We start from the raw sequence: 22,500 nt of genomic DNA, 5'->3' as shown, positions 1-22,500 counted from the left end.
TTGAGTAGTATGTTGTCTCTGATATGCATTTGTGCTTGTGTCTTTTATACTACTACCAAAGATACATTTCCATGCAAGTTTAATAGACAGTGAAAAAGTCTGAATCTAAGTCCAAGAATCAAAAGCACAACTGACGAAGAATAAAATACACAAGTTTATCATCTATCCTATCCTTCCCCCCTTCGCTTCTTGCTAGATCCTGAACAGTGGCCCTGTTTTGCTCTGGGGCAGGGCACCAATTATATAGAGTTCCACCTGATTTGCTAAATATTTAGATATGTGGAGCGTGACAGCATGGCTTCAAGCAACACACCAGTCACAACAGCAAAGCCGGGCTGTGCAACACACACACAAGTCACAACAGCTAAGACATGTTGTACTAGCTAGCCAGATCCTCATGCATCCCCGCTTAACTTTGTGAGCTCACATGATCGTCTGGAAGACCTTCGGATTCGCCCTGCTCCCAAACCAAAATGCAGGAGAACCAATCAGGATTGCAGGAATTTCATAGATATAGTCAAAATTTAAACGTAGTGGAGAACAGGAAAAATAAGTTAAGAAAGCCACACTCCCGGATCAGTTTCTTGCAGTTTTAATACTGGGTTAGCATGGCAGACAGACAGATGTTTCGGCCTAAGCCTTCTTCAGCGTCTTTCAAAGACGCTGAAGAAGGCTTAGGCCGAAACGTCTTTTTTACCATACATGAACCATACCATGGTTTTTACCATACATGAACTTTGCTGTTTGCTCGCACCCAAAGACCTTGTAAGAAATTTGAGCGCACTTTCTCTACTAAAAATACGTTAGGCACAACAGTTGTTTCAGCAACAATGGCGGCTCACATGGCCTTATAGCCTGACGAGCATGCCCATCTCTATTACTCTCATTCGTAGCTGATGAACTCACTCCTCGATATCGATTCTGTAATTATTACCTTCACCAAGGAGGTTATGTTTTCGGTCGCGTTGGTTAATTTGTTTGTCTGTCTGTTTGTTTCTCTGTTTGTCTGTCAGCAGGAGAACTCAAAAAGTTATGCACAGATTTGGATGAAATGTTGAGGAGCGACTAAGTGATTAAATTTTGGTTGTGATCCGGATCACAATCCGGATCCAGCAATTTTTAAAAAGATTCTTCACCATTGCAGGATAGGGCAAATTTTGACTCCACAAAAAGAAGGCAGAGAGACATGAAAAGATAACAGTCAAATATTCTATCAGACAGCAATGTTTAGTGATGATCAGATGTAGATTCCGGATCTGGTTGTAAGTTCTATTATAGGCATAGGATTCCACAGCGTGCAGGTGTTATGGCGTCAGTGACCCCATGGCCTTGGCAGAGGTTTGAACTCTCTGAGTGCTTCTAGTTTGAACGGCATCTTCGGTAGTATTGGAAGTGAGGTGTGATATTGCATTATCTCTTCAAAATGTTGATTGTGTGACGTATATACAGCAGGTACAACACCTATAGTAGTTGCGATATTGCAAAGACATACTGTGCAACATCTTTATGAAAGTGAGTGTAGACAAGGTGTAGCCTCTTACTGCAGATGGGGTCGCCGGCGGCGGGCCTATTCACTATTAGCTGAAAATACTCAACTACATCATGACAACATTGCTATGACAGTGCCGAGAGCCTTAAGTAACAGATTAAGACAATTTTTGTGACCGTAAGGTTATAACATAGGTGCTGCGCTAAGGGGTTAACAATGCAATATTATCACAACATTGCAGATGCAATATGCAACACATGTAAGTATGCATACAGGGCTCTGAATTAACACCAGCCAGTGTGTTTGGCAAGTAATATTAACATCTACTAACGATTTTGGCAGGTGATGAAAAAAGTGAATTTAGAGCCCTGTATGTATATATAAAGTATGTACAATGCCTACAGACAGAATATTGCAATATATTATTCAATATATTCGTAAGAATCAAAATTCAGAGTCTCTTTTGTTACCCTTCTAAATGCACAGTAGACGAGATGGAGTGCAATTTCATACATGAATGGGAAAAAACACCAGAGAAATCTAGCTCACTTGCATACTAATTACTCTGCAATCTCCCCAACAACCAACAACACACACTGAAACCATATTCTTATTTACTCCCAAGATTTTCCGATCTTCTTAATAGAAAACATCTAGCTCTCTTACTAACCCATACTTTCACCTTTTACAGCCTATTGTGCCATCTTTGATATAGAACACACAGAGGTCTACCTGACCTACATTCATACCTGTCAGTGGCAGAACAGTTGTACACAGGGCCCCAGGCAAGACACTTTTAGGGCCCCCATGTGGCCAGCCAAGTTCACAATGGGGCCAACCAGCAGGAATAAGGGAGGTTTCCCTGGGCCCCGGGGCAAATGCCCTGCTCGCCCTCCCTATAGCTCCGCCTCTGATACCTGTCACGTTTCCAGCGACACGGTTTGGAGCGCCGCTTATTATTTCAGCTTCCTTAGCTTATTTATGCTCGGTAATGCATGAAGTCGGGCCTGGGACCAGCTGTGACTGCTCGCTTGCTGGGCTTGGCCCCTGTGAAACGGCATCCACAGCAGGGCTGCTTAAAAACCTCTTCACACAGAGCCTCAATTATACTAAGCTTGTTGTTATACCAAAAATAGTAACGACCAAGTCTGGTAATGACCAAGACCTAGACCATGCCCATTCACTTAAGTTCAATTCAGTTTATTATATGGGACCATGTACAATTAAAAAAATAAATGTTGCCATTTCATGCATTGTACCAGAGTTAACCTTTGTCAAATGTGCATCTAGTCCCTGACAGGACAATACCATAATAATAATATAATGGTAATGATCAAATCTGTTACGTAGAGCTCTTGGTAATGTCATGGGTTAAGTTGCGACAATCTATAGTTGAGATTTTTCAACAATGGATAGTCCCATCTGCACTTAACGGTGGCGACCAGAACTTTACTATGAAACGAAACCATGGCAACGCTTCTGAATCATCCTCTGCACATGGCCAGGAAAGGGGGCAGGAAATGGATTTGTCTTCCGACAAGGGACCGGCGGCAAACAAAAGAGTCGGAAGGAGACCGCCAAGGGACAAGCGACTGAGGTAGAGAGTATCAGAAATCAATTCTTCTGGGACAAATGCACTTCTCCCCCCCACACACACATACTACATGCAGGAGGACCAAAGGAACACACAACACAACACATCATGCACAGGCTCTCTATCTCTCCCCCTTTCTCTCTCTCTCTCTCTCTCGCTCTCTCTCTCTCTCTCTCTCTCTCTCTCTCTCTCTCTCTTTCTCTCTCTTTCTCTCTCACACACACAACACGTCATGCACAGGCTCTCTATCTCTCCCCCTTTCTCTCCCTCTCTCATTCTCTCGCTCTGTCTCTCTATTTCTCTCTCCCTCTCTCTCTCTCACACACACATACACAAACACACCCACACACACACACACACACACACACACACACACACACACACACACACACACACACACACACACACACACACACACACACACACACAAGTCCCGCATGCAGGCCCACACATGAATGCATCCCCAAGCATCACCACCGAACACGGTGCATTAAAGCATGTCAGCACGCTATCACAAACAAAACACACACACACACACACACACACCCACACACACACCAACACACACGACACACACACACACACACAAGCTCCAACCAGACAAAAAAGCATGCAAACAAGCAACCACACACTCACATGCATTCACACACACACAAGACTGTTGGAAAGGGAGAGAAAGAACTGCTGATTAAATATTGATAATCCATATCAATTAAGGCACACCTCACGCCAAATTCTCATTCTTTATATTAACAAAGGCTTCGTTAAGAATAGGCTCCATATTTCAAATCACATTAAGTATTTAGGAGACAGAATACACTATGTTAACCCTCCCATGGAACCTCTGTGAGCCTTTACGTCTGATATATAATTCATTTCGCACAGTATTGCATGCTGACTGTGTGCATTTCCACGTTAGAAAAGACCCATTTCTGTAATTATTTGTTTTGGGTACCCTGACGGAGAGGACTGTCAACACACACACACACACACACACACACACACACACACACACACACACACACACACACACACACACACACACACACACACACACACACACCCATGCAGGCGGGCGCGCAAACACACACACACACATCGGCTCGCACACACACACACACACGCACACACACACACGCACACGCACACACACACACACACATACACACACGCGCGCACACACACACAATGCTGATGGTAGGGAGCGTCTAAGGAGTGGGGACCGTCACAATGTGAGAGTCTCTCATTATGCAGTGTTGTGATTTGGCCCATAAAGGGAGGCTAATGGGAAATTGGTAAGAAGAGACTGAGCCCTGCCCCCACTGAGGAGCATCTCCCACACACACACACACACACCCGCACACACACCCTGCACACACACACACACGCACACACACCCTGCACACACACACACGCCCGCACACGCGCACACACACCCGTGCACCCCCCTTCTTTATTTCTTTCCACCCAATCCATCTCTCTCCTTCTCTCACACACACACACCCTTCGAACATCCATCTCTCTCCCCACACACACACACACACACACACACACACACACACACACACACACACCCTCTAACCATTATCATTTTCTGTCTCTGTCTTCCCATCCACACACACACAAGCACGCACGCACGCACGCACACACACACGCACACACACACACACACACACACACACAGACTCTCTCGGCGCACACAGTTACACGCACAGTAGGGTGCCACAGCGATGCAATGCAGGATTGGGAGCTTTCTCCCAATCTCATCTCATCTCTCCCTATCCATAGGAGTTGGCCAACCAACATGTGAAGACCCAGGCTGCCAGAGCCGCCAATTCAACATAAAGCTGCATTTCATCAAGAAAAGGGATACATTTGCTTTTCTCTGACCAGGACACACAGTAAATGTTGCTGTGTTAATTCAACACTTAGAGAGTTCATTTAAGTCAAAATTATGTCAAATCAACTCTTTAAGAACTAAATGAGCACTGCAAAATTCACTGTGCAGTGATGTTTAACAGTCAAGGCAAGCCAAAGTGACTCGTGATAAAGTCCCATCATAACAAACAACAATCTCCAGTTCGTGATTGCAATTAAGGGCATTTGACTGCCATTGCGCCAGGTGATGCGCATTGTGTCAACTTGTTTGCGGTTTGATGGTGGTGGCCGTGGTGGCTCGGACTTCGGTGCAATTCTCCCGAGGCTATTTTGATGCGAAGCTTCTATTACCAGCACTGACAGCTCATTTGGGTGACGCGGCGGCTTCTTCTCCTTCTCTGCTGCCGCTGGCTTTCAAAGCGTGTGTCCCCAGCTCCTGGCTGTCCTGGGAGGCTGGGTCTTATTAGTATTCTGCTCCATACCCGCCTTTTGTTTGATGCGCGGAGGGGAGAAACACGGGGAGAGAGGGGAGAGCAGGAGGGGGGGGGGACTGCTTATTTGATTTCTTTCACTCCTTATATTCAGCCGGCCTTTCCCCTCACGACCCCAGGCCGTGTGCGGATGAGGAGCTGGCAAACAGTGGCGCACTGAAAAGGAAATAATAAGAGGGACCGAGCGCCACCCGGCATGCGAGGTGAGCCAGGCTAGTTAGGGGCATTCTGGCTGCCTTCAGCTCCGCTGTGTGTGTCTGTGTGCTGTGAAAGATTTACACCTTCGGGCCACACGCAGGCAAACAAATGTTGCAAAAACACATTGACCCCCTGCATTGTGCAGGCACACAGCAAAGGGAATTACGTGTTAAATCACTTTTAAAGGACTCTCTGTCCGGCAGGCATTTCAAAACAAAAGTTGTTTGCATAGCATCTTGAGGAGTGCATGATTAGTTGAGAAAAGGGCAGAAGAAATACAGCTGCACGGGAGAATAAACACGCCGTGGGGAAAGAATGTATGTCAGTGGGCCAATGTTAAATTTAAAACACCGTTTGTAAAGGTAACGGATTCAAGGACTGAGGAACAATGGATCATTAAGTGGTGGGACTGCGACGTGCGGTGCTCCACCCCCCACCTCAATGGGACACAAATTACTCGCCGTCAGAAGGAAACATTAAGATTAATCTGAGGAGAGAAAGTCAATCTGGTTATATCCTCTGTCACGCACGAGGGGTCAGTAGCGTAACTTGATTAAACACCCCCCTCCCCCGCGCCCCTCCAAACGCATCCAACACCCCATCACCCCCAAGACAAGAGTCTTGTCTAGTTGGAGGGTCTACATATGTGTGTGTGCCTGCGTGTTTGTATGTGCGCGAGTGTGTAAATATGCGAGGTGCCAGCTGCACAGAGGTGTCACGCGCTTTGCCATTGTGCCTTCTCAAATTTCCAGTTGCCAAACAACGAGCCAAAGACCCCGAACAACCCAACACGCAGTGATTTTAGCGGCGGGTTAATCCTCTTACACTGGTGTTTAATATTCGCTTAAGGCTGAGCTGGCACTGCCACAGATGTTCCTCAAGCTGCCGAGGCGGTCTCCAAAAAAAAAAAACTGAACAGAACTCTTACCAGTTGTCGTCTCAAAGTCAAGTCCTCTTGCTCTCGAAGGACATCCGACTGGCTGGACCGAGCGGGTTGGAGGTCTCCCCATGCTGGCTGTCCTGGAACTATGTCGCCCAGGGACAGAGCGTTTAAAACTAGGCTTTCTTGTCGCTGTTTCAGCAACTCCAGTTCGCACAGCCAGGCGAGGCTGGCTTCCAGGCGCTCCTTATTCTGCCTCCGCTCCGTCGTCATCGGCAAGGAGGAGAGTCCAGAGTACATGGAGAATCCCTTTTCGCCCCCGGGTCTGGGTAAAAACTCGAGTTCGTCTTTAGTCCCTGCTACACGGCCTCTTACTTGAAAAATCTCACGCGATGTTCAGCTCTGCACATTTTCCAGTCGTGTCCCCTAAGTTCTGGCTGGTTATCTGCGCGTGCCCATGCGTGATGGTGACCATCATACCTTATTTCGCTTCCACGAGTCTGCCTCAGTCTTCCTCGCCCTTTTTTCCTCGCTCAGGCACAGCAATACATTAAAATTGTCAGGCATTCATATATTCCGCCTTCCGTGCGCTTCATTGGTCCAGAAGTGCATCTGTAATAATTAAATAGCCGAGATGACCCGCCCCTGGAAGGCTCTCTATACATTTCATTGGGCGTATTCCGTTGGGTGTGGGGCGAGACTCGAGCCCGGCTCCCGTTAACTCGCCGTAGTTCCGCCTCCTCTGCCATAAGAGAAGGGAGATCGAAGCATCACCGTGACACCATGTTGAAAAGGGGGTGTGAATGAAGGATGGCTATGAATGAACAAGACAGCCTTTATCGATTCGTGTGCGAGAGAGACTGCGCCAAAGCAGTGGGAAAAAAGTCCTGAAAGACGCCCAAAGCCACTGCCTCGATAAAGTGCTACTCCTAAGCGGGTTATGAAGTCAAAATATGTTATTATATGTTGACAACGTTGTTGTCTCGTTGTGTTAAACTGCTATTACATTTTCATAACATAACGAAATTGATGTATTAAATTCCTATTAGGGTAGGGTGGGGTAAAACGCCCCCACGGGGCAATATGCCCCCTCACCTTTTTTCCCTAAAAAACCACTAGAGGGCTTAAATATACATTTTCACTGTTTCTATGCATTACGTTGACAACGGGGATATACAAATTGTCCAGAGAAAACGACTGAAACAAAGTATTTTTTGAAGGGAAACGATTTACATGGTATTGATCTAATTTTCAGATGTGAGTAAACACGTGTTTATAAAAATGTAGTTAAGCATTATATTGCAGTATTATATGATAGAAGAAGAGTGAAGTCTGTAGTTTCAGAGTATATAGGCTGTTTATAATGAATACAATTACATTTTAATAACTTGACCATTTTTTGAAAAAACAGCTTGTGGGGTAAAACGCCCCCTATGCAGAGGGGCAAAACGCCCCCAGGGGACTATCACAATATTAGGCTATAATAACATTATTATTAAAATTAATTTGTCAAAAAAACAACATTTTTTATATTTCATGGTGTAAACAGATGTTAAAGTCTGAATATTTGAACAAAACCTAAAATATTTAGGCTAAGTTACCTCATCTATTTAAATATGCTAGCAGAGTTAGCACAGTTAGCTCAGGCTAATAACTAGCCTATTGTATAATAGGCCTATTATATTTATTAATGCATGTATTGATTTTCATATATACATTTAGCCTAGTTATTGTGATATAGACCTATATTTATTCACAATATATGTTTATTCATGCTAAATTTAGCTTGTATTTTACATTTGACTGTTCAGATTTATGCATATTAGGCCTATATTTGTTAATTCATATCATCCTTAAATAAATATGAATACGATATACTGCACTGTTGAAAATATTACCTCTCTTTTCTTTTCAGAGGTTAAAATTCATACTCTGGTCACTTTGGTGATGATATATGAAGCAAACAGGCTAGTAACAAAGGGGGGCATTTTACCCCATCTCAGGGGGCGTTTTGCCCCACTGGTGGGGTAAAACGCCCCCTTCACACCCAGTTTTGTTTTTGTTAAAATATGAATAAACTATTAATTTGTAACAATTTCCGTGATGGATTATTAATCATGTCACTGCCACCAAATACTGTGACAAAAACTAAATCATATGGCTTACTTCTGCTTAGAGAAAAGTTACACTTTCCTTAAGGGGGGCGTTTTGCCCCACCCTACCCTACGTGTAGGCCTATTTATGGAATTCTTCTGGATAAAACATTGACAGTAAATAGAATATATACTGTCAATGGGATAACAAAAATGGTTGAATTGCTGTAATGGTGATACAATATCGGCTTTCAGAAGAAGCATATTCACTGAGAGCAATGGCCTTTAGAAAAGGAAGTAGGATAAAACATGCCCTCTTCTCGCAGCCAGGCAAAGTAAGGACTCTTGTTATGAATAACATATGACCTCCAGAGCATTTCTGACTGCATCAGGGTGAGTAATGCAAGCACGCTGCTGCAAATGACAGCATCAACAACAAACAATGTATTGCAAAATGGGTCTGGTATTGTTTAAGCCAGTAGCCTACTCCTAGAGCCATGTATGCAATCCCAAGGGACTACACAACCGCTATATAGGTGCAATATCTGCCCCACTTCAAGAATGATGTTTTTGGGCTAAACACAAGGGACACAAATGCCACTGCTGTATACGTTACCAAAGCTCAATTAATACTGTAACATGCTTTATTTTTTGCCAACATCAAGTTTATAGTAATACACACAGGACTTGTGAGGCAAGCCGGTGTGTGCATTCGGGGTCACAAGAACAATGCACCGCTGTCATTGTTGATAAATGTTCCCATAATGTAGTGTGTTACCCATTTGTAGTGGATGTCTTGTGTATTGTGTAGATTACAATAGGCCTATATGATGCATATGTGAACTTGAACACTCAACTCAAAGCAAAACTAATGTGACTGTACAGAGATAGTTCATTAAACAAGTAGACTTGTAGGACGCAAATTTAGTTGTTTAGTTGACACATTTCTTATGTACACACACACACACTAGCATACACACACACACGCACGCGCAGACACACACACACACACACACACACACACACACACACACACACACACACACACACACACACACACACACACACACACACACACACACACACACACACACACACACACACACACACACAGAATGTATATGCAATAACTACTTCATGCACTATCACTGTCTCCTTCTGTGTACATTGCACACAATGATGGCTTGGTTTTCCATTATCTTTACATATATTCAACATCTTATAAATATTTATCTCTTGGCAACATCCAGGCCTGACATCAGTTAAAAACAAAGGTGCCACACACAAGCAGGGCTTGACATTAACTTTTTTTGCTTGTCAGCCACTGTGGCAAGTGGTTTTCCAGAGTCACTACTACAGCCATCTAGCTATGCTACTAGCCACAAATTAGATTTTGTTTGTTTGTTTGTTTGTTTGTTTATTATGACACTGTACATCTAACTTCAGAAGATGAGTGCACACTTTCTACATGGAGTAACTGAGCTTCTTTTCAATCTAACAAACAATTGATACACAAGGGGCAAAGTGCAGAATATAGGCTATTCTGATATGTCATACCATAGAATAAGCTATACCTGCCAAATTGGGTAGTGACACTGACATTGCAACCAGCCACAGCCAAGTTGTACCAGCATTTGGCCGGTTGGCTAGTGCCAGTGTCAAGCCCTGCACACAAGATTTGGTTTTGTTAACAAAGTGATTTACTCTAGTACCCAGCGCCTCAGCAGTCATTTTGTGCAATGTGCCTCCCCCCAAAAACACCTAGAGCCAGACCATACAAAGAAGGGCACAAAAATAGAGCAGTAGCCTATGATCTCAGAACTACTTTATGAGCTGTGTAAATGTCTCCCTCTGCACTCAATGGTTTCCTCAATGGGCTTATTCCTTCCTTCCTTATTCTGGACAGGGTTGCCAGATGAGACTGATGATTTTCAGCCCCCCCCCCCCCCAAAAAAAATGCTCAAAACTCACCTGGAAGCACTAAATCCTGCCGAATGTGAACTAAATTCTATTTATTTCTAGACAAAATGTGTAGAAAACTCCAACCAAAATGCTGCCTTTACCCATTTTACCCGCAGATGGCCATCCTAAGCAGCCCAAGTGGCCGGGAAATTGCCCAATCTGGCAACACTGATTCTGGATAGAAGTGCATTTCTAGAAAGCGTAGGTGCTAACTTCGGTAGCTACTTTGTTGGCTACTATGCAATTTCCCATTGGCAACTACCCAAGTTGCTAATTGCTATCAACTACGCTTTTGAGAAATGCACCCCAGGTTTGGAGAGCACCATGTGGCAGAGAGAGGTACTGAATCCCACCAACTAGTGGGACCCACAGAACCCATACACAAAAACCCAGAGTCCCACTCACTCCAAAGATGCACATACATTAGCAGGCTTTGTGGTTGGTTGTGCTTTGCGCTTGAAGGATTTGCATAACAAGAGAAAAAAATGATACATTATACAAACTGTCAAGTGAGGAGAGAGGCCGGGAGGGAGGGAGTGGGATGAGAGAAGGACAATTAATTGTAGCAGTGCAGATTTTAAACTGTACAGTCGGAGGGCGAGGCTATTGTGTAGCAGGGCTCCCATTAGGCCGTGCTGTTATTGTCTGACTTACCGTGCATCTGGCCCCTATTTTTCGCCCTCAGCATTTAAAATGTCATCTGTTTCCTGACGCTGTTATGCGCGTGGGATTTGCCCCCTCATTGTATGTATGCAAATGAACGGGAGTGCAGCAATATTGAATACTGTATATACGGGTCACGCGGGTCACGGGTGAAGCAAGAAATAATTGACAGGGTGAACTGTCAAGCATGTCAAACTCAACCTTTAATAACAACCAAGATACGCATGCACTGTATTGTATATGTCACTCTAAAGCATGTGGCAGGATGTTGACCCTTGGCAGATAACCTAAGAAGGTCAAGATGCCAGACATCAACAATGTTTCTCAACCTTTTTTTTCAGTCTTGCACACCCCGTCAGCCTTTTTTGTCATACCATGAGTACCCCCTACCTCAGGCTCTAGTCCAGGGGTCAGGAACCTATGGCTCTAGAGTCACATGTGGCTCTTTTGGGAATTGTATCTGGCTCTTACTTACTTAGGGTTGCCAACTGTCCTTTGAAATACAGAATCATCCCATATTTATAAATATAAGTATGTGTCCCGTATTGAGCTGAAACGGGACACGGGACATTAAAATGCGTTAAAATGCAGGAAATTACATATAAGGAATACAACATTTTCGGGGGAGGAAATGAAGTTGACAGTTGGCTACCCAATAGTCCTACTTTTCCCAGTTATCAATCAAAGTAATAACTTGACAGTACACTCTAAATTTGTTGGGCTTAATTGAAACACATGCTTGTCATTGTAGTCCGTGTTTTTAAATGGTATGTCTCTCACGAAAATGTCTTTTCAAAAATGGGTCTCTCCAACAAAAAAGGTTCCTGACCCCTGCTCTAGTCTATATCTTTTCCTCTATCCCAGTGTGGCTCCATACATTTGTTATTGTGATTTTATTTCAGGCACCCCCTGACAATGTGTAATTCTGTAGTTGATGGTTGGGAATCCCTGAGCTTATAAAGAGTCTGAGGTGTCTGAAGCTAAGTGTAAAATATGTACTGTATAAAAGCACAAAATGCAGTAAAAGAGAAAATGTGTTAAATATCACATAAAAGTAGGCTACCAGAATAGCTCTGATTGTTTTATGGAAAAGGAGTCATTTCTTCATTGTTTTATTCTATACCACAATCTTGACACCAAATTGGAATATAAAAAAAAACGGGTTGAAAATTTTCATTAATCTTAGGAACGTCTGATTATTAATATGTTGCTGTCTTACGTTGCGAAGACATGAGACATCAAAGCGTCACCATGCTTCCCTTAATCTTTCAAATGGGTAGATAACAAAACAATTATGCTGTAATTATAAGCGTGTAATTACAATGCATGGTGCCATGACCTATGCCCCATATTATGCTTCATCACCACCGGGGGCACTGCTGGAGATATCAAGCCCAATGGAAGAATACAAATTCGGGCCCTCCTAAATAATTCTATTAATAGTGTTGTTAAATGGCCCTTTGTCAACCCTTGGCTATAATCATCTTATACACTCCCCACCCCCACCCCCATCTCCCACACCCGAACCACACACCCCCTTTTCACCTTGCCGTTTCCCTTAGCAGGGCCGCTGGCAGCTAATCCAGGCCAAAGACGAGGTCATCTACAAGGCCGCCTTCACCAAATTATTCACCAATTATGGTGTCTGTCCCTGGGCCCGGGATAACTGACCCAGTTGTCCTCCCTGTTGGCTTCCCTGACCCTTACCAGAGATTCTTTAAGTATATAGAGATATGCCAACATAATAGGTTGCTATGGGCACCTAACGTGACCAGGTTCTGGTCTGCCTAAAGGGGCGTGTCATAATGCTCCTAGCATTGAATAGAACAGTCCTTAGGTGTGCCTAGGTCTACTTAAAGGGGGATCCCCCCCCCCCCCTTGCAATAATAGAACCCGGAAACAATGGGCCAATGGAACCTCTCTCTCTCTACTCTCTCTGTCCTTACTATGAATGTCCGTTACATAGTGAGAGGCTGCATTCTTGAAATTGAATGTTGTGATTCATTGAGAAGCACAGCAGAAGACAAACGTTTTGGCCTGAGTCAATCTTTAACATCCATCCTCAATTAATGCACAGACATACGCCGGCAAAATTGAGAGCAAGGGCCAAAGCGGTGTAGAGATAGTTGGAATGGAAAAGGCTGCAAATGCTCTCCCATCATCACCCTTGTGTTTGCCTCCAAGTGAGACACAACAAGTTCTCTCCACGGAGCCCTAAATTGAGTTCGCCTGGCGCTTTTGGGCAATCACAAGGCATATCATGTGTATTTCGGCAGTTTTGGGTTTTCTTGCCAAACTGCTGAGATCCTTAAAAACAACTTCCACAGAAATGTGGTGCATACTCTATTCTTATTTGTCTGTGTGTAATATAAGTTATAAATCATACAGAAAAATCATGGTGAGTTGTTTAGTGCAGGGGTTCCCAAACTTGATAAGGCCCCCCATTTATCAGTAGATTACTGCCAAGGCTCCCCAGGGGTCGTGCCACACTATTTCTTTCTGTTCACCCCCTTTAAAAACCAGTAGGTCTGTGAGCCTGCCTCCCACTGTATATAAAATCAAAATGATAAAGGTATAATGTTCAGAGATTCAATCGATTATTATAATGCTGTTAGTTCGCTTATGATTGATTTTGTTTTTGTTAATTTACTTTTCCTGCCAACCTGCCTGCGCCACCCTAGCACCTCCTTCAGTCCCCCAGGGGTCCCGGGCACCCACTTTGAAAACCACTGGTTTAGTGTACGAAGATGTGACGGAAAACAAGCAGCACACACGAGTGAGTTTCTTGAATACTTTTTTTTAATTCATACCTCCCTACATCACATGAATCAGAAGCCTCTTCAGCTCAGTCTCTATTAGGCAAAGTCCCGGGAGACACGCGGAGAGCCACGCACAGCGCGGACCCAGTCTCCCCCTCATCATCAGAGCACACCGCACATTGACAGTGTGGATATAATGTATAACATATCATATCATATATATATATTTATATATATATTACGTATAAATCTATTTGATTCTTCTCTAGAGATCAAAACAGCTCTGAAAAAAATGAAACAAGAACAAAAAAAGGAAAAACAAAATCAAACAACATAAAATAAAATAAAAAAGACTTTTTTTTTTATCAGGTTCCTTCTTTGATCCAACACGACTGATGTGAATGGAGGGGGTGGGGGGATGTTAATGCCTCAGCCTTCTGGAAGTGCAACATCCGAGACTGATCCAACATAATAGATACTAATACAGTAGATAAAAAATAATAATAGAAATTTTGGGGGAGTGTGGAAAGAATTCTGATTCTGGAATGCAGAAAATGGAGAAAACAAACCCTTGGTGGTGTTACCATGGTAACAAAAAAGATGGGGAGGGAAAAAAAGGCCAGTGATGGGCGACATTTAAGAATGGTCAAGGACAAAGATCTTTATGCCGAAGGAGGGCAATAAAAACGTAAAATTAATTTTGCCAGCTCTGATTTGAAGAGGGTTGAAGCCCTCTCACTTGCTCGTGATTTTTGAACTACATCAGTGGCTTCAAGTCACGCAAAAGTCACGACCAGAATTTTGGTTTCTACTAAGGAGAAATGCACTTTACATCCATCGTCAAGCAGGTTGCAGGGTTAACTTGGCAAACCAGAGCCCATGCGGTCATTCTATACATTTTTAAATGATTTCAAAAAACAAAAAAAAAGTAAAACGTTGTAAACTTGACAAAAGATAACTGTGATTTCCAAGCATTTGATTATTATATATATGTTTCTTTTTTTTCAAACTGTGTTCATCATTAACCCTTAACATCCTTGCATACAAGCCCTCAGTTAGCATTAACAAGACAATGGTCCTTGTTTGTGTTTCAGGTAGAGGAACAATATTCATACATTTACAAAAAAAATAAAACAAAAGGAAATCAAAATGCAACAACGCAACAATGTCATCTATGCCACCCTCAATTCCTGTACAGTACAGTTGATGAAATATTCACAGACAAAGGTGGAGCAAAAAAAAAAAGTCAGCACGTCATTGAGTGGAATAAACCTAAAATGTGATTGTGAAAGTGAATCTATAAAACAGAAACATTTCCAACCAGAAACTTCAAAGGACAATCAACCAAATATCTTGATCATCATCACACAGCAAAATCAAAAACAGTCCAACCCCAGTCAGTGTAACTGTACACCAGAATAAGCAAAATAAAGAAGCATTGACATTTGTTTTTGCTCAACTCTGAAGAGGTTTTTGGAAATGTAACATCACAACAGTCTTCCTTCATCTAATGCCTTGAAAAAACATGTTGTGTTTGTGAGGGTTGGAAAGTTGAGATGCATCACAAGGTCGTTTTAGTATCAGCATCTTCCTCATCAATATCTTCATCGTAATCTTCATCACCACCACCACCTTACTCATCATCACAACAACCTCCTGGAATGAATTTTTGTGATTAATAGACCCTTTTGTACTGAATGACATCATAGTATCATGATCATACGACAACTCACTGCTCTTAAGCGTAACCCATGAAATGACATGTACCTATGAAGAGACAGTAGGCCTCCTAGTATGTTAGCTATGTCAAAATCATCATCTCACACTGAATGTCCTGTGGAAACACTGACAGACTCTAGGTTCGCAAGTGTGAGCTCGAAGAAAACAGACAAATAAAACACTATGTTCTGACACATGGATTCAGACATGTTGGTTAACAGCACAACATAACAGTGAGGGTGAGAACCTTGCACCACACACAGCCACTGTTGCCACCAACATTGTGTTGTTTTCTTTTTTTGCTAAAGGACAGGAAAAAAGAAAAATACTTCCAGGTTGCAGTCAAGCAGACCTGTCTTACTGACACAGTGAACTCACCCTACACATTCAGTCTCAGTCTCTCTCTCGCTTTCTCTCTATCTCTCTCTTTATATACTATCTCTCTCCCTCTCTGACTATTTGGATGGCGCTTTAAAGTGCTCATTCTTCTGACATCTATTCTGCGGAAACAAAGTGCAACACCAGATGGTAGCCAAATATCTCAAATATGATCCATACGAGAGAACCATATATTTTTTTAAATTTCCTTTTGGCTTACTTTCATTCAGAGCACTTCACAGACATTCTACATCCGGTGCATAATCTCTTTCACGTTTCCTGCGGAGCTGCTCTTAAAGAGACTAGTGTAGGGGTGCATTTCTCGAAAGCGTAGTTGCTAACTACGGTAGCTGCTTTGTTGGTTGCAAGGCAATTTCCCATTGGCAACTACCCACGTTGGTAACTCCTAACAACTACGCTTTCGAGAAATGCACCCCACTGGCTAGTCGATCCTTAAAGGTGGGGTTGCAGGTTAACCGTTTAAAGAAAATGTACCATTATGACATCACGCTGGGTGTTCCGACGGCTCATAGGAGTCTATGTAGAACCTTAGAATCCTGGGGGAGCTCCACCAACGTGATGTCATACCTGCAACCCCACCTTTAAGAGCAGATCCACAGGGATCCCCTGGAGCTTGCGCTTCCGACCGTCTGCTTTCAGTGTTCTATTCTGAGGGCATTGGGACAGAATGGTCAGCTCACTGGTTGGGCTGGGGTGTGAGTGACAGCTCAGAGGCCCAATCGTGCTCTCTGAGGGGCGGGTGTTGGGGGGTTGGTACTGGTAGGGGTGGGGATGTACTGGGGAGTCTGTAAACTGTCGCCACGGAGACTGAAGCAAGGCTGAATCCAAATGCGAGGGCAGGAGAAAGGCAGTTTGGCTCCACATTGCGGATGTGGAAAAAAACAAAAAAACAAAACATGAGACATACATGTGCACAGGATGTGGAATGATGGTGTCGCACACGCACACGCACGCGCACACGCACACACACACACCCACACGCACACTCATACACCATGTAAATACAGTCAACATGCCTGAATCGCCCCATCTCAGGCATGCAAAACCATGCATCAACTTACATACATACATACGTACATACAATACAATAAATTCATTCAGACGAACACAAAGTAACACAAACAAACATGTGCACATCAGGCATGTCACAGACATGTCTGTGTGCTCAGTTGAAGAAAACACATTTTTTCTCCTTATAAATTCTTTACCTTGCCTATAACTCTGATAAATTTCCTATATACATAAATTAACAATAAATATCTTCAGTGTGTATATTCATATATATTGAAATATATATTAAATATTGAAATATACTATATATTTCAAATATATTAATATAATTCCTTTCAATTCTTTAAACATGTTCAAGAGATATAATCACAGTTTTGTCATCAAACGCTAAAATAAAATAAAAAGACACAGGTCTTGCTATAACAGTCCAGCTGTGATTCCCCTTTAGAAGGTAGCACATTCGTGACTTGGTCATGGTGTTGTCCATTGCGACAGACAAGTCAACTCCGACTATGTTTTTTTTGTACAGCTCTGTATAGAACAGATTCTATATTTAAATTTCACAACAATTCATTATGTCAATAGACTGATGAATGACTGTTCTGTCTGTCTCTGTCTGTCGGTCCATGGCGAGAAGCTACCACAAGGGGGCGTTGTTGGTACCAGTTACGCCTGTAGTGCCCTTTGTGTGTCAAGTCCCATTATTGACCACTGTCATGTCCTCTCTCTTTCTCTACCATTCCATTTTCACATTATTGCAAAAAAATCAGCCACTAGGATCTCAACCATCATCGTGCCAAGTGCTGTGAAGTGGGTATCCCAACCCGGTTGTACATCTCTCTCTCTCTCTCTGAGGACATGCTGATGGTGTTCGGATGTCGCTCTCGTTCTCTCTCAAGCCACCTCGATCAAACACGAGAAGCGTCCAGTTCCAGTTACAATCAGTTCGGATGCACGTTGGGGGGCGGGGTAGGGGTTGTGTGGTTGTTGGATGTTGGGGAGAGTGGGGTGGGTGCGGTGGGTGGGTAACATATTAGGGCGGTTGTGTTGTGGTCCTCAAGTGTGGTTGCCCGACCGGCATAGTGACCGGTTGAGGGGGTTACTAGTACAGCACCGTGGCACCGGGCGGGAGTGTCGTCAGGGGAACCAGCCCCTGGACACACTGTGGAGCCCGACACTGAGCTGGCAGGCACCGCAAAATGGCAGCCCGGAACACACACACATACACACACACACACACACACGTCTAAATATATGCCCCATTAATATTGCGGTGCTAATGAAACACTAAAAGAGTTGAATTTAACACTCATCTAGTTGGTCTGATTCTTTAAGTATTAAATTAACACGGCAACATTTTACTGTGTATGCATTTCACATACCCCGGGCACACACACACCCACACACAAAAGCATATATACACACACACTTGCACACAACACTGCTGCTCCTGCGTGAGAGCTGAGAGTAGCTTGGAGCAGCGCTGTATTTGTTTGTATGCATGGATGCATGGATGGGTTTGTAGGAATGTGAGTATTGTGTACGTACGTGACTTGTTTTGTTTATGTGCTTGTGCGTATTTGCATATTATACGTTACAGTATGTGCGTATCTTATCGGAGGTCGGTGTGTTATTTCAGTGTACTTAACCATGGGTATGTGTAAGTAGGTATTTGCATGTGTGTGTGTGTGTTTGTGTGTGTGTGTGTGTGTGGGGGGGTGTGTGTGTGTGCGCGCGCTTGTGTCTGTGTATGCGTGTGTGTGTGTGTGTGTGTGTGTGTGTGTGTGTGTGTGTGTGTGTGTGTGTGTGTGTGTGTGTGTGTGTGTGTGTGTGTGTGTGTGTGTGTGTGTGTGTGTGTGCTGTCAGGCGTGCCTTCAGGGGATCTCTGCAGCTGTCACTGTGAACAGAGACTGAGAGGGGGGTGTGTGGCGGGTGGCGGCGGGTGGCGACGGGTGGCGGCGGGGTTGTGGAAGGGTAGGGTAAGGGGCGCTGGTGGTCTTTTGGATACAGACCACTTGAGACCTCTGTTTCCTTCTGTCTGCTCACTGACCACTCCCCTCCTGAATGTCATCCATGTCACAGGACAGCCTGAAGGGAAAAAGGGGGTGGGGTGGGGGTGGGGGGACCGTGGGGAAGGCTGAAGCAGAATTTGGGTCTTTTTTTCCATACAGCACGGGCAATACAATTTTAAATAAAAATAAAAAATAAAATAAAAAAAATAAAAACCACAAACAAGTTGCATGCTATGTTTCCCTTCTCCGCACCCCTACCCAATTCACGGTCCCTCTGCAATTATTTTCTTATTGGAGTGGGACGACTAGACTGGCAGACTTGCAGAGATTAACGCCAATGCCGCACCCAGCTGATGGCTGCCTCGTCCCGAAAGACGACGACGAAAAAAGATAAAAGAAGAGACTTGGAGAGGAGCCATGGAGATAAGGTCGGCGGAGAGGAGGCCGCTGAGGAGGAGAGGAGGGAGCGTTGGAGGCCGAGAGAGAGAGAGAGAGAGAGAGAGAGAGAGAGAGAGAGAGAGTTTGTGTGGAGGCCAACACTGCCCTCTATCCTCCACTGTGGAGAGCAGCAAGAGGAAAAGGTGTCTCCATGCAGAGTGCAGCAGAAGAAGAAGACCCACTTCCTGCTGAGAACAAGAAACTGTTTCCTGTTTCCTGTACTGCACTGTCCACATCGTGCTGAAGTGAAAGGAAGGCAGGTCGCCAGACTCCTTGGATGATCAGAGGATATCAGTGTGCTCTCCCTCTGTTTCTCTTCTCCTCCCCGTCTCCATTCATCCATCCATCTTTTCTCCTCTCGTGCTCTCCTCCTCCTCCTTGCTCTTCTTTCCCTTTTTCTCTCCTTTGAAGTATGCATAGTCATCATACAACCCCATGGGCCAGGTTTAGAGGAGGGGTGGGGTTGGGGGTTGGTCGGGAGGAAGTCCCTTCTCCTTGAGTCCCTCCTCCTCCTCCTCCTCCTCCTGAGGCCTGGTATGCATATCAGTGTATACACACACACGCGTCGTCGTCGTCGCGCACACACACACACGCACACACGTCACATGCACACTCCTAGTAGCTCTGCATCATCATCGTCATGGTCACACACCCAGAGCCCCTGCCCTGCACGTCGTCGTGGCTGGCTGGGCCCGGATGGCGACCTGTGTCAGTGGTACTGGCTCTCCTTCTCCTCCACCTCCGCCTCCGCATCCGCATCCGCCTCCGGGCTGTACTCTCGCAGGTTGATGCCCCTCTGCAGGTTCAGCAACGAGTCCTTCATCTGCACAACACACACATGCACAAGCACAAGCACAAGCACAAGCACAAGCACAAGCACAAGCACAAGCACAAGCACAAGCACACATACAGATACACAGACACAGACACACACACGCACGCACGCACACACCATACACACAGACACATAAATAAACATCCATGCATGGACAAGCATCCCCACGCACATAGAAAAAAAACAACAACACAGAGATGATTAGAGATTGTGTCACTTTAACCTGCACATACACAATATATCAGAGGAGGAGAGAAAACCTGCAAGCTTACTAAGTTCTTTATATTGAGATATTTTTTGTTCGCTCATAGCTCATAGAAATAATACCACCTTATAGAAAATATACCATAATCCTATCCCTCCCTGCCCATATGTCTAAAAAGGTATAGTTTAAACACATGTTTTGTTCATGTGTGACGGTCGGTGGGTCAGTGGGTCACCTGGTCTAGGAGCAGCACTGAGGATTTGATGATTTCTCGCCACTTCTGCAGCTCAGCGTCATGGAAACGCTGCTGCGACTCCAACAGCTGAGCCCACTCCATCTGCGTCTGGGGCAGTTTGCTGAACAGAGAGAGAGAGAGAGAGAGAGAGAGAGAGAGAGAGAGAGAGAGAGAGAGAGAGAGAGAGAGAGAGAGAGAGTTCATGAAAAGGTAAATCCTCTGGTGTGTATGGAGTGATCCTAGCCCCTGGCCGCTTTTAGCACCTGACCCTGAATGTGTGAAGGCAGCTATCCCCAATAGGCCCACCATACAGTAAGTCGCCTTTGGCCTGATATATACTGTATATATGTGGCCTGAAAGTGGTTATTGTGAAATAAGATTTTGGCAAACTGAAACAAAACGTGACCACGCTGTACAAATGCAGTAAGCATAGTAATATAGCATAGTAATAATAAAAGCATAATAATTTGTTATAACACGCTATGCTTTTTTATTAAGGATTATTATGCATTGAATGTACACTATACGTTTGCGGCTTACCTTTCCTGTAAATAAGAAATTGGCAAGCTGTAACGAAGTGTGTCCGTGGCTATTGCGAATTAGATGTGACTGTGACCGTGGCTATTGTAAATAAGATGTTGGAAAGCTGTAACATCACCGCGACCATTCAGCATAGCTTGTTATACGTTATATCCTCCTCTAGCGTCCCCTAAATAAGATCTGCGAAAGCTGTGACTCACAAAACCTGACTGAAAAGCATGACGTGTTATAGTAATGTTTACTACATGTTATACGTATATGTCATTAATTTTTGAGAATGTGGCTAAAAAATAGTTCAAATCCAACAAAATTATCACTTTTTTGAGTGGGACACGTTTTTGCCAAACTAAGAATAAGTGATGTATGTTATATGTCTGCGACTTACCTTTCCTGTAAATAAGATCTTGGCAAGCTGTGACAAAACCTGACAGCACAGCATGGCGTGTTATCAGGGGCGGTTCTAAGGGGTGGCAGGGGGTGGCATTTGCCCCCCCCCGAAATATGATTTGCCACCCCAATTAAGAGCCCTGATTGTGACCAATAGCCTTAATGCTTGACATCATTTCAGACATAGAACTTTAGGTTGCAGGGTTTCACTTTAAGGGATTCACTGTATCACATAAGTGTGTGTGTCGATTATATCGCGTTTATCATTTTCCCTTAGTGTAGGAGCATGCCCCCCTGAAATACATTTCGCCACCTCTTTGCCACCCCAAGAATACATGTCTGGAACCGCCCCTGCCTGTGTTATAACAATGATTAAAGGGACACTGTGCAGGAATTGGTCAAAAAGGGAACTGCAACTATGCTGCTCATTGAAATTGGGTTGCCTATTGCCAAATTTTTTTTCTTTACATGAAAGTGTACGAAGTAATAAACAGATATTTTCTAGTATGGTCCAAGTAGAGTCATTTTTGCTGCTAAAAATGGCTATTTTTGGAAATTCAAAATGGCAGACCATGGAGAAGATCCCCCTTTTCATGTATTAAAAGTGCATTTTTTCCAGTCATAATGAATACTTAGAATTTGATGCTGGTGGTAAGTATTCATGAAAAAGGTAACATTAGTGAATGGGCAGCATGAATTCTGGAAATAAACA

The 22,500-nt window shown here is 44.0% G+C and overlaps 2 protein-coding genes across 4 annotated transcripts in view; both read right to left on the bottom strand.

Annotated features, from left to right (window-relative positions):
* Positions 1-7,104, bottom strand: part of LOC134453842 (dapper homolog 3) — a 27,272-nt gene extending 20,168 nt beyond the window's left edge. The window contains exon 1 of the mRNA XM_063204592.1: positions 6,579-7,104. Within this exon, the coding sequence (XP_063060662.1) occupies positions 6,579-6,830 (252 nt within the window). The 5' untranslated portion in view covers positions 6,831-7,104. The remainder of the gene's footprint in view (positions 1-6,578) is intronic.
* A 9,631-nt stretch (positions 7,105-16,735) lies between these two features.
* Positions 16,736-22,500, bottom strand: part of gramd1bb (GRAM domain containing 1Bb) — a 155,649-nt gene continuing 149,884 nt past the window's right edge. For all 3 annotated transcript variants that reach the window (XM_063205526.1, XM_063205525.1, XM_063205524.1), the window contains 2 exons: positions 20,862-20,982; positions 16,736-20,409 (listed from right to left, as the gene is read on the bottom strand). In XM_063205526.1, the coding sequence (XP_063061596.1) occupies positions 20,296-20,409; positions 20,862-20,982 (235 nt within the window). In that variant the 3' untranslated portion in view covers positions 16,736-20,295. The remainder of the gene's footprint in view (positions 20,410-20,861; positions 20,983-22,500) is intronic.

The sequence above is a fragment of the Engraulis encrasicolus genome, chromosome 8, assembly GCF_034702125.1.
Source record: "Engraulis encrasicolus isolate BLACKSEA-1 chromosome 8, IST_EnEncr_1.0, whole genome shotgun sequence".
Classification (NCBI taxonomy): domain Eukaryota; kingdom Metazoa; phylum Chordata; class Actinopteri; order Clupeiformes; family Engraulidae; genus Engraulis; species Engraulis encrasicolus.
This window is presented reverse-complemented; position numbering and strand designations above follow the sequence as displayed.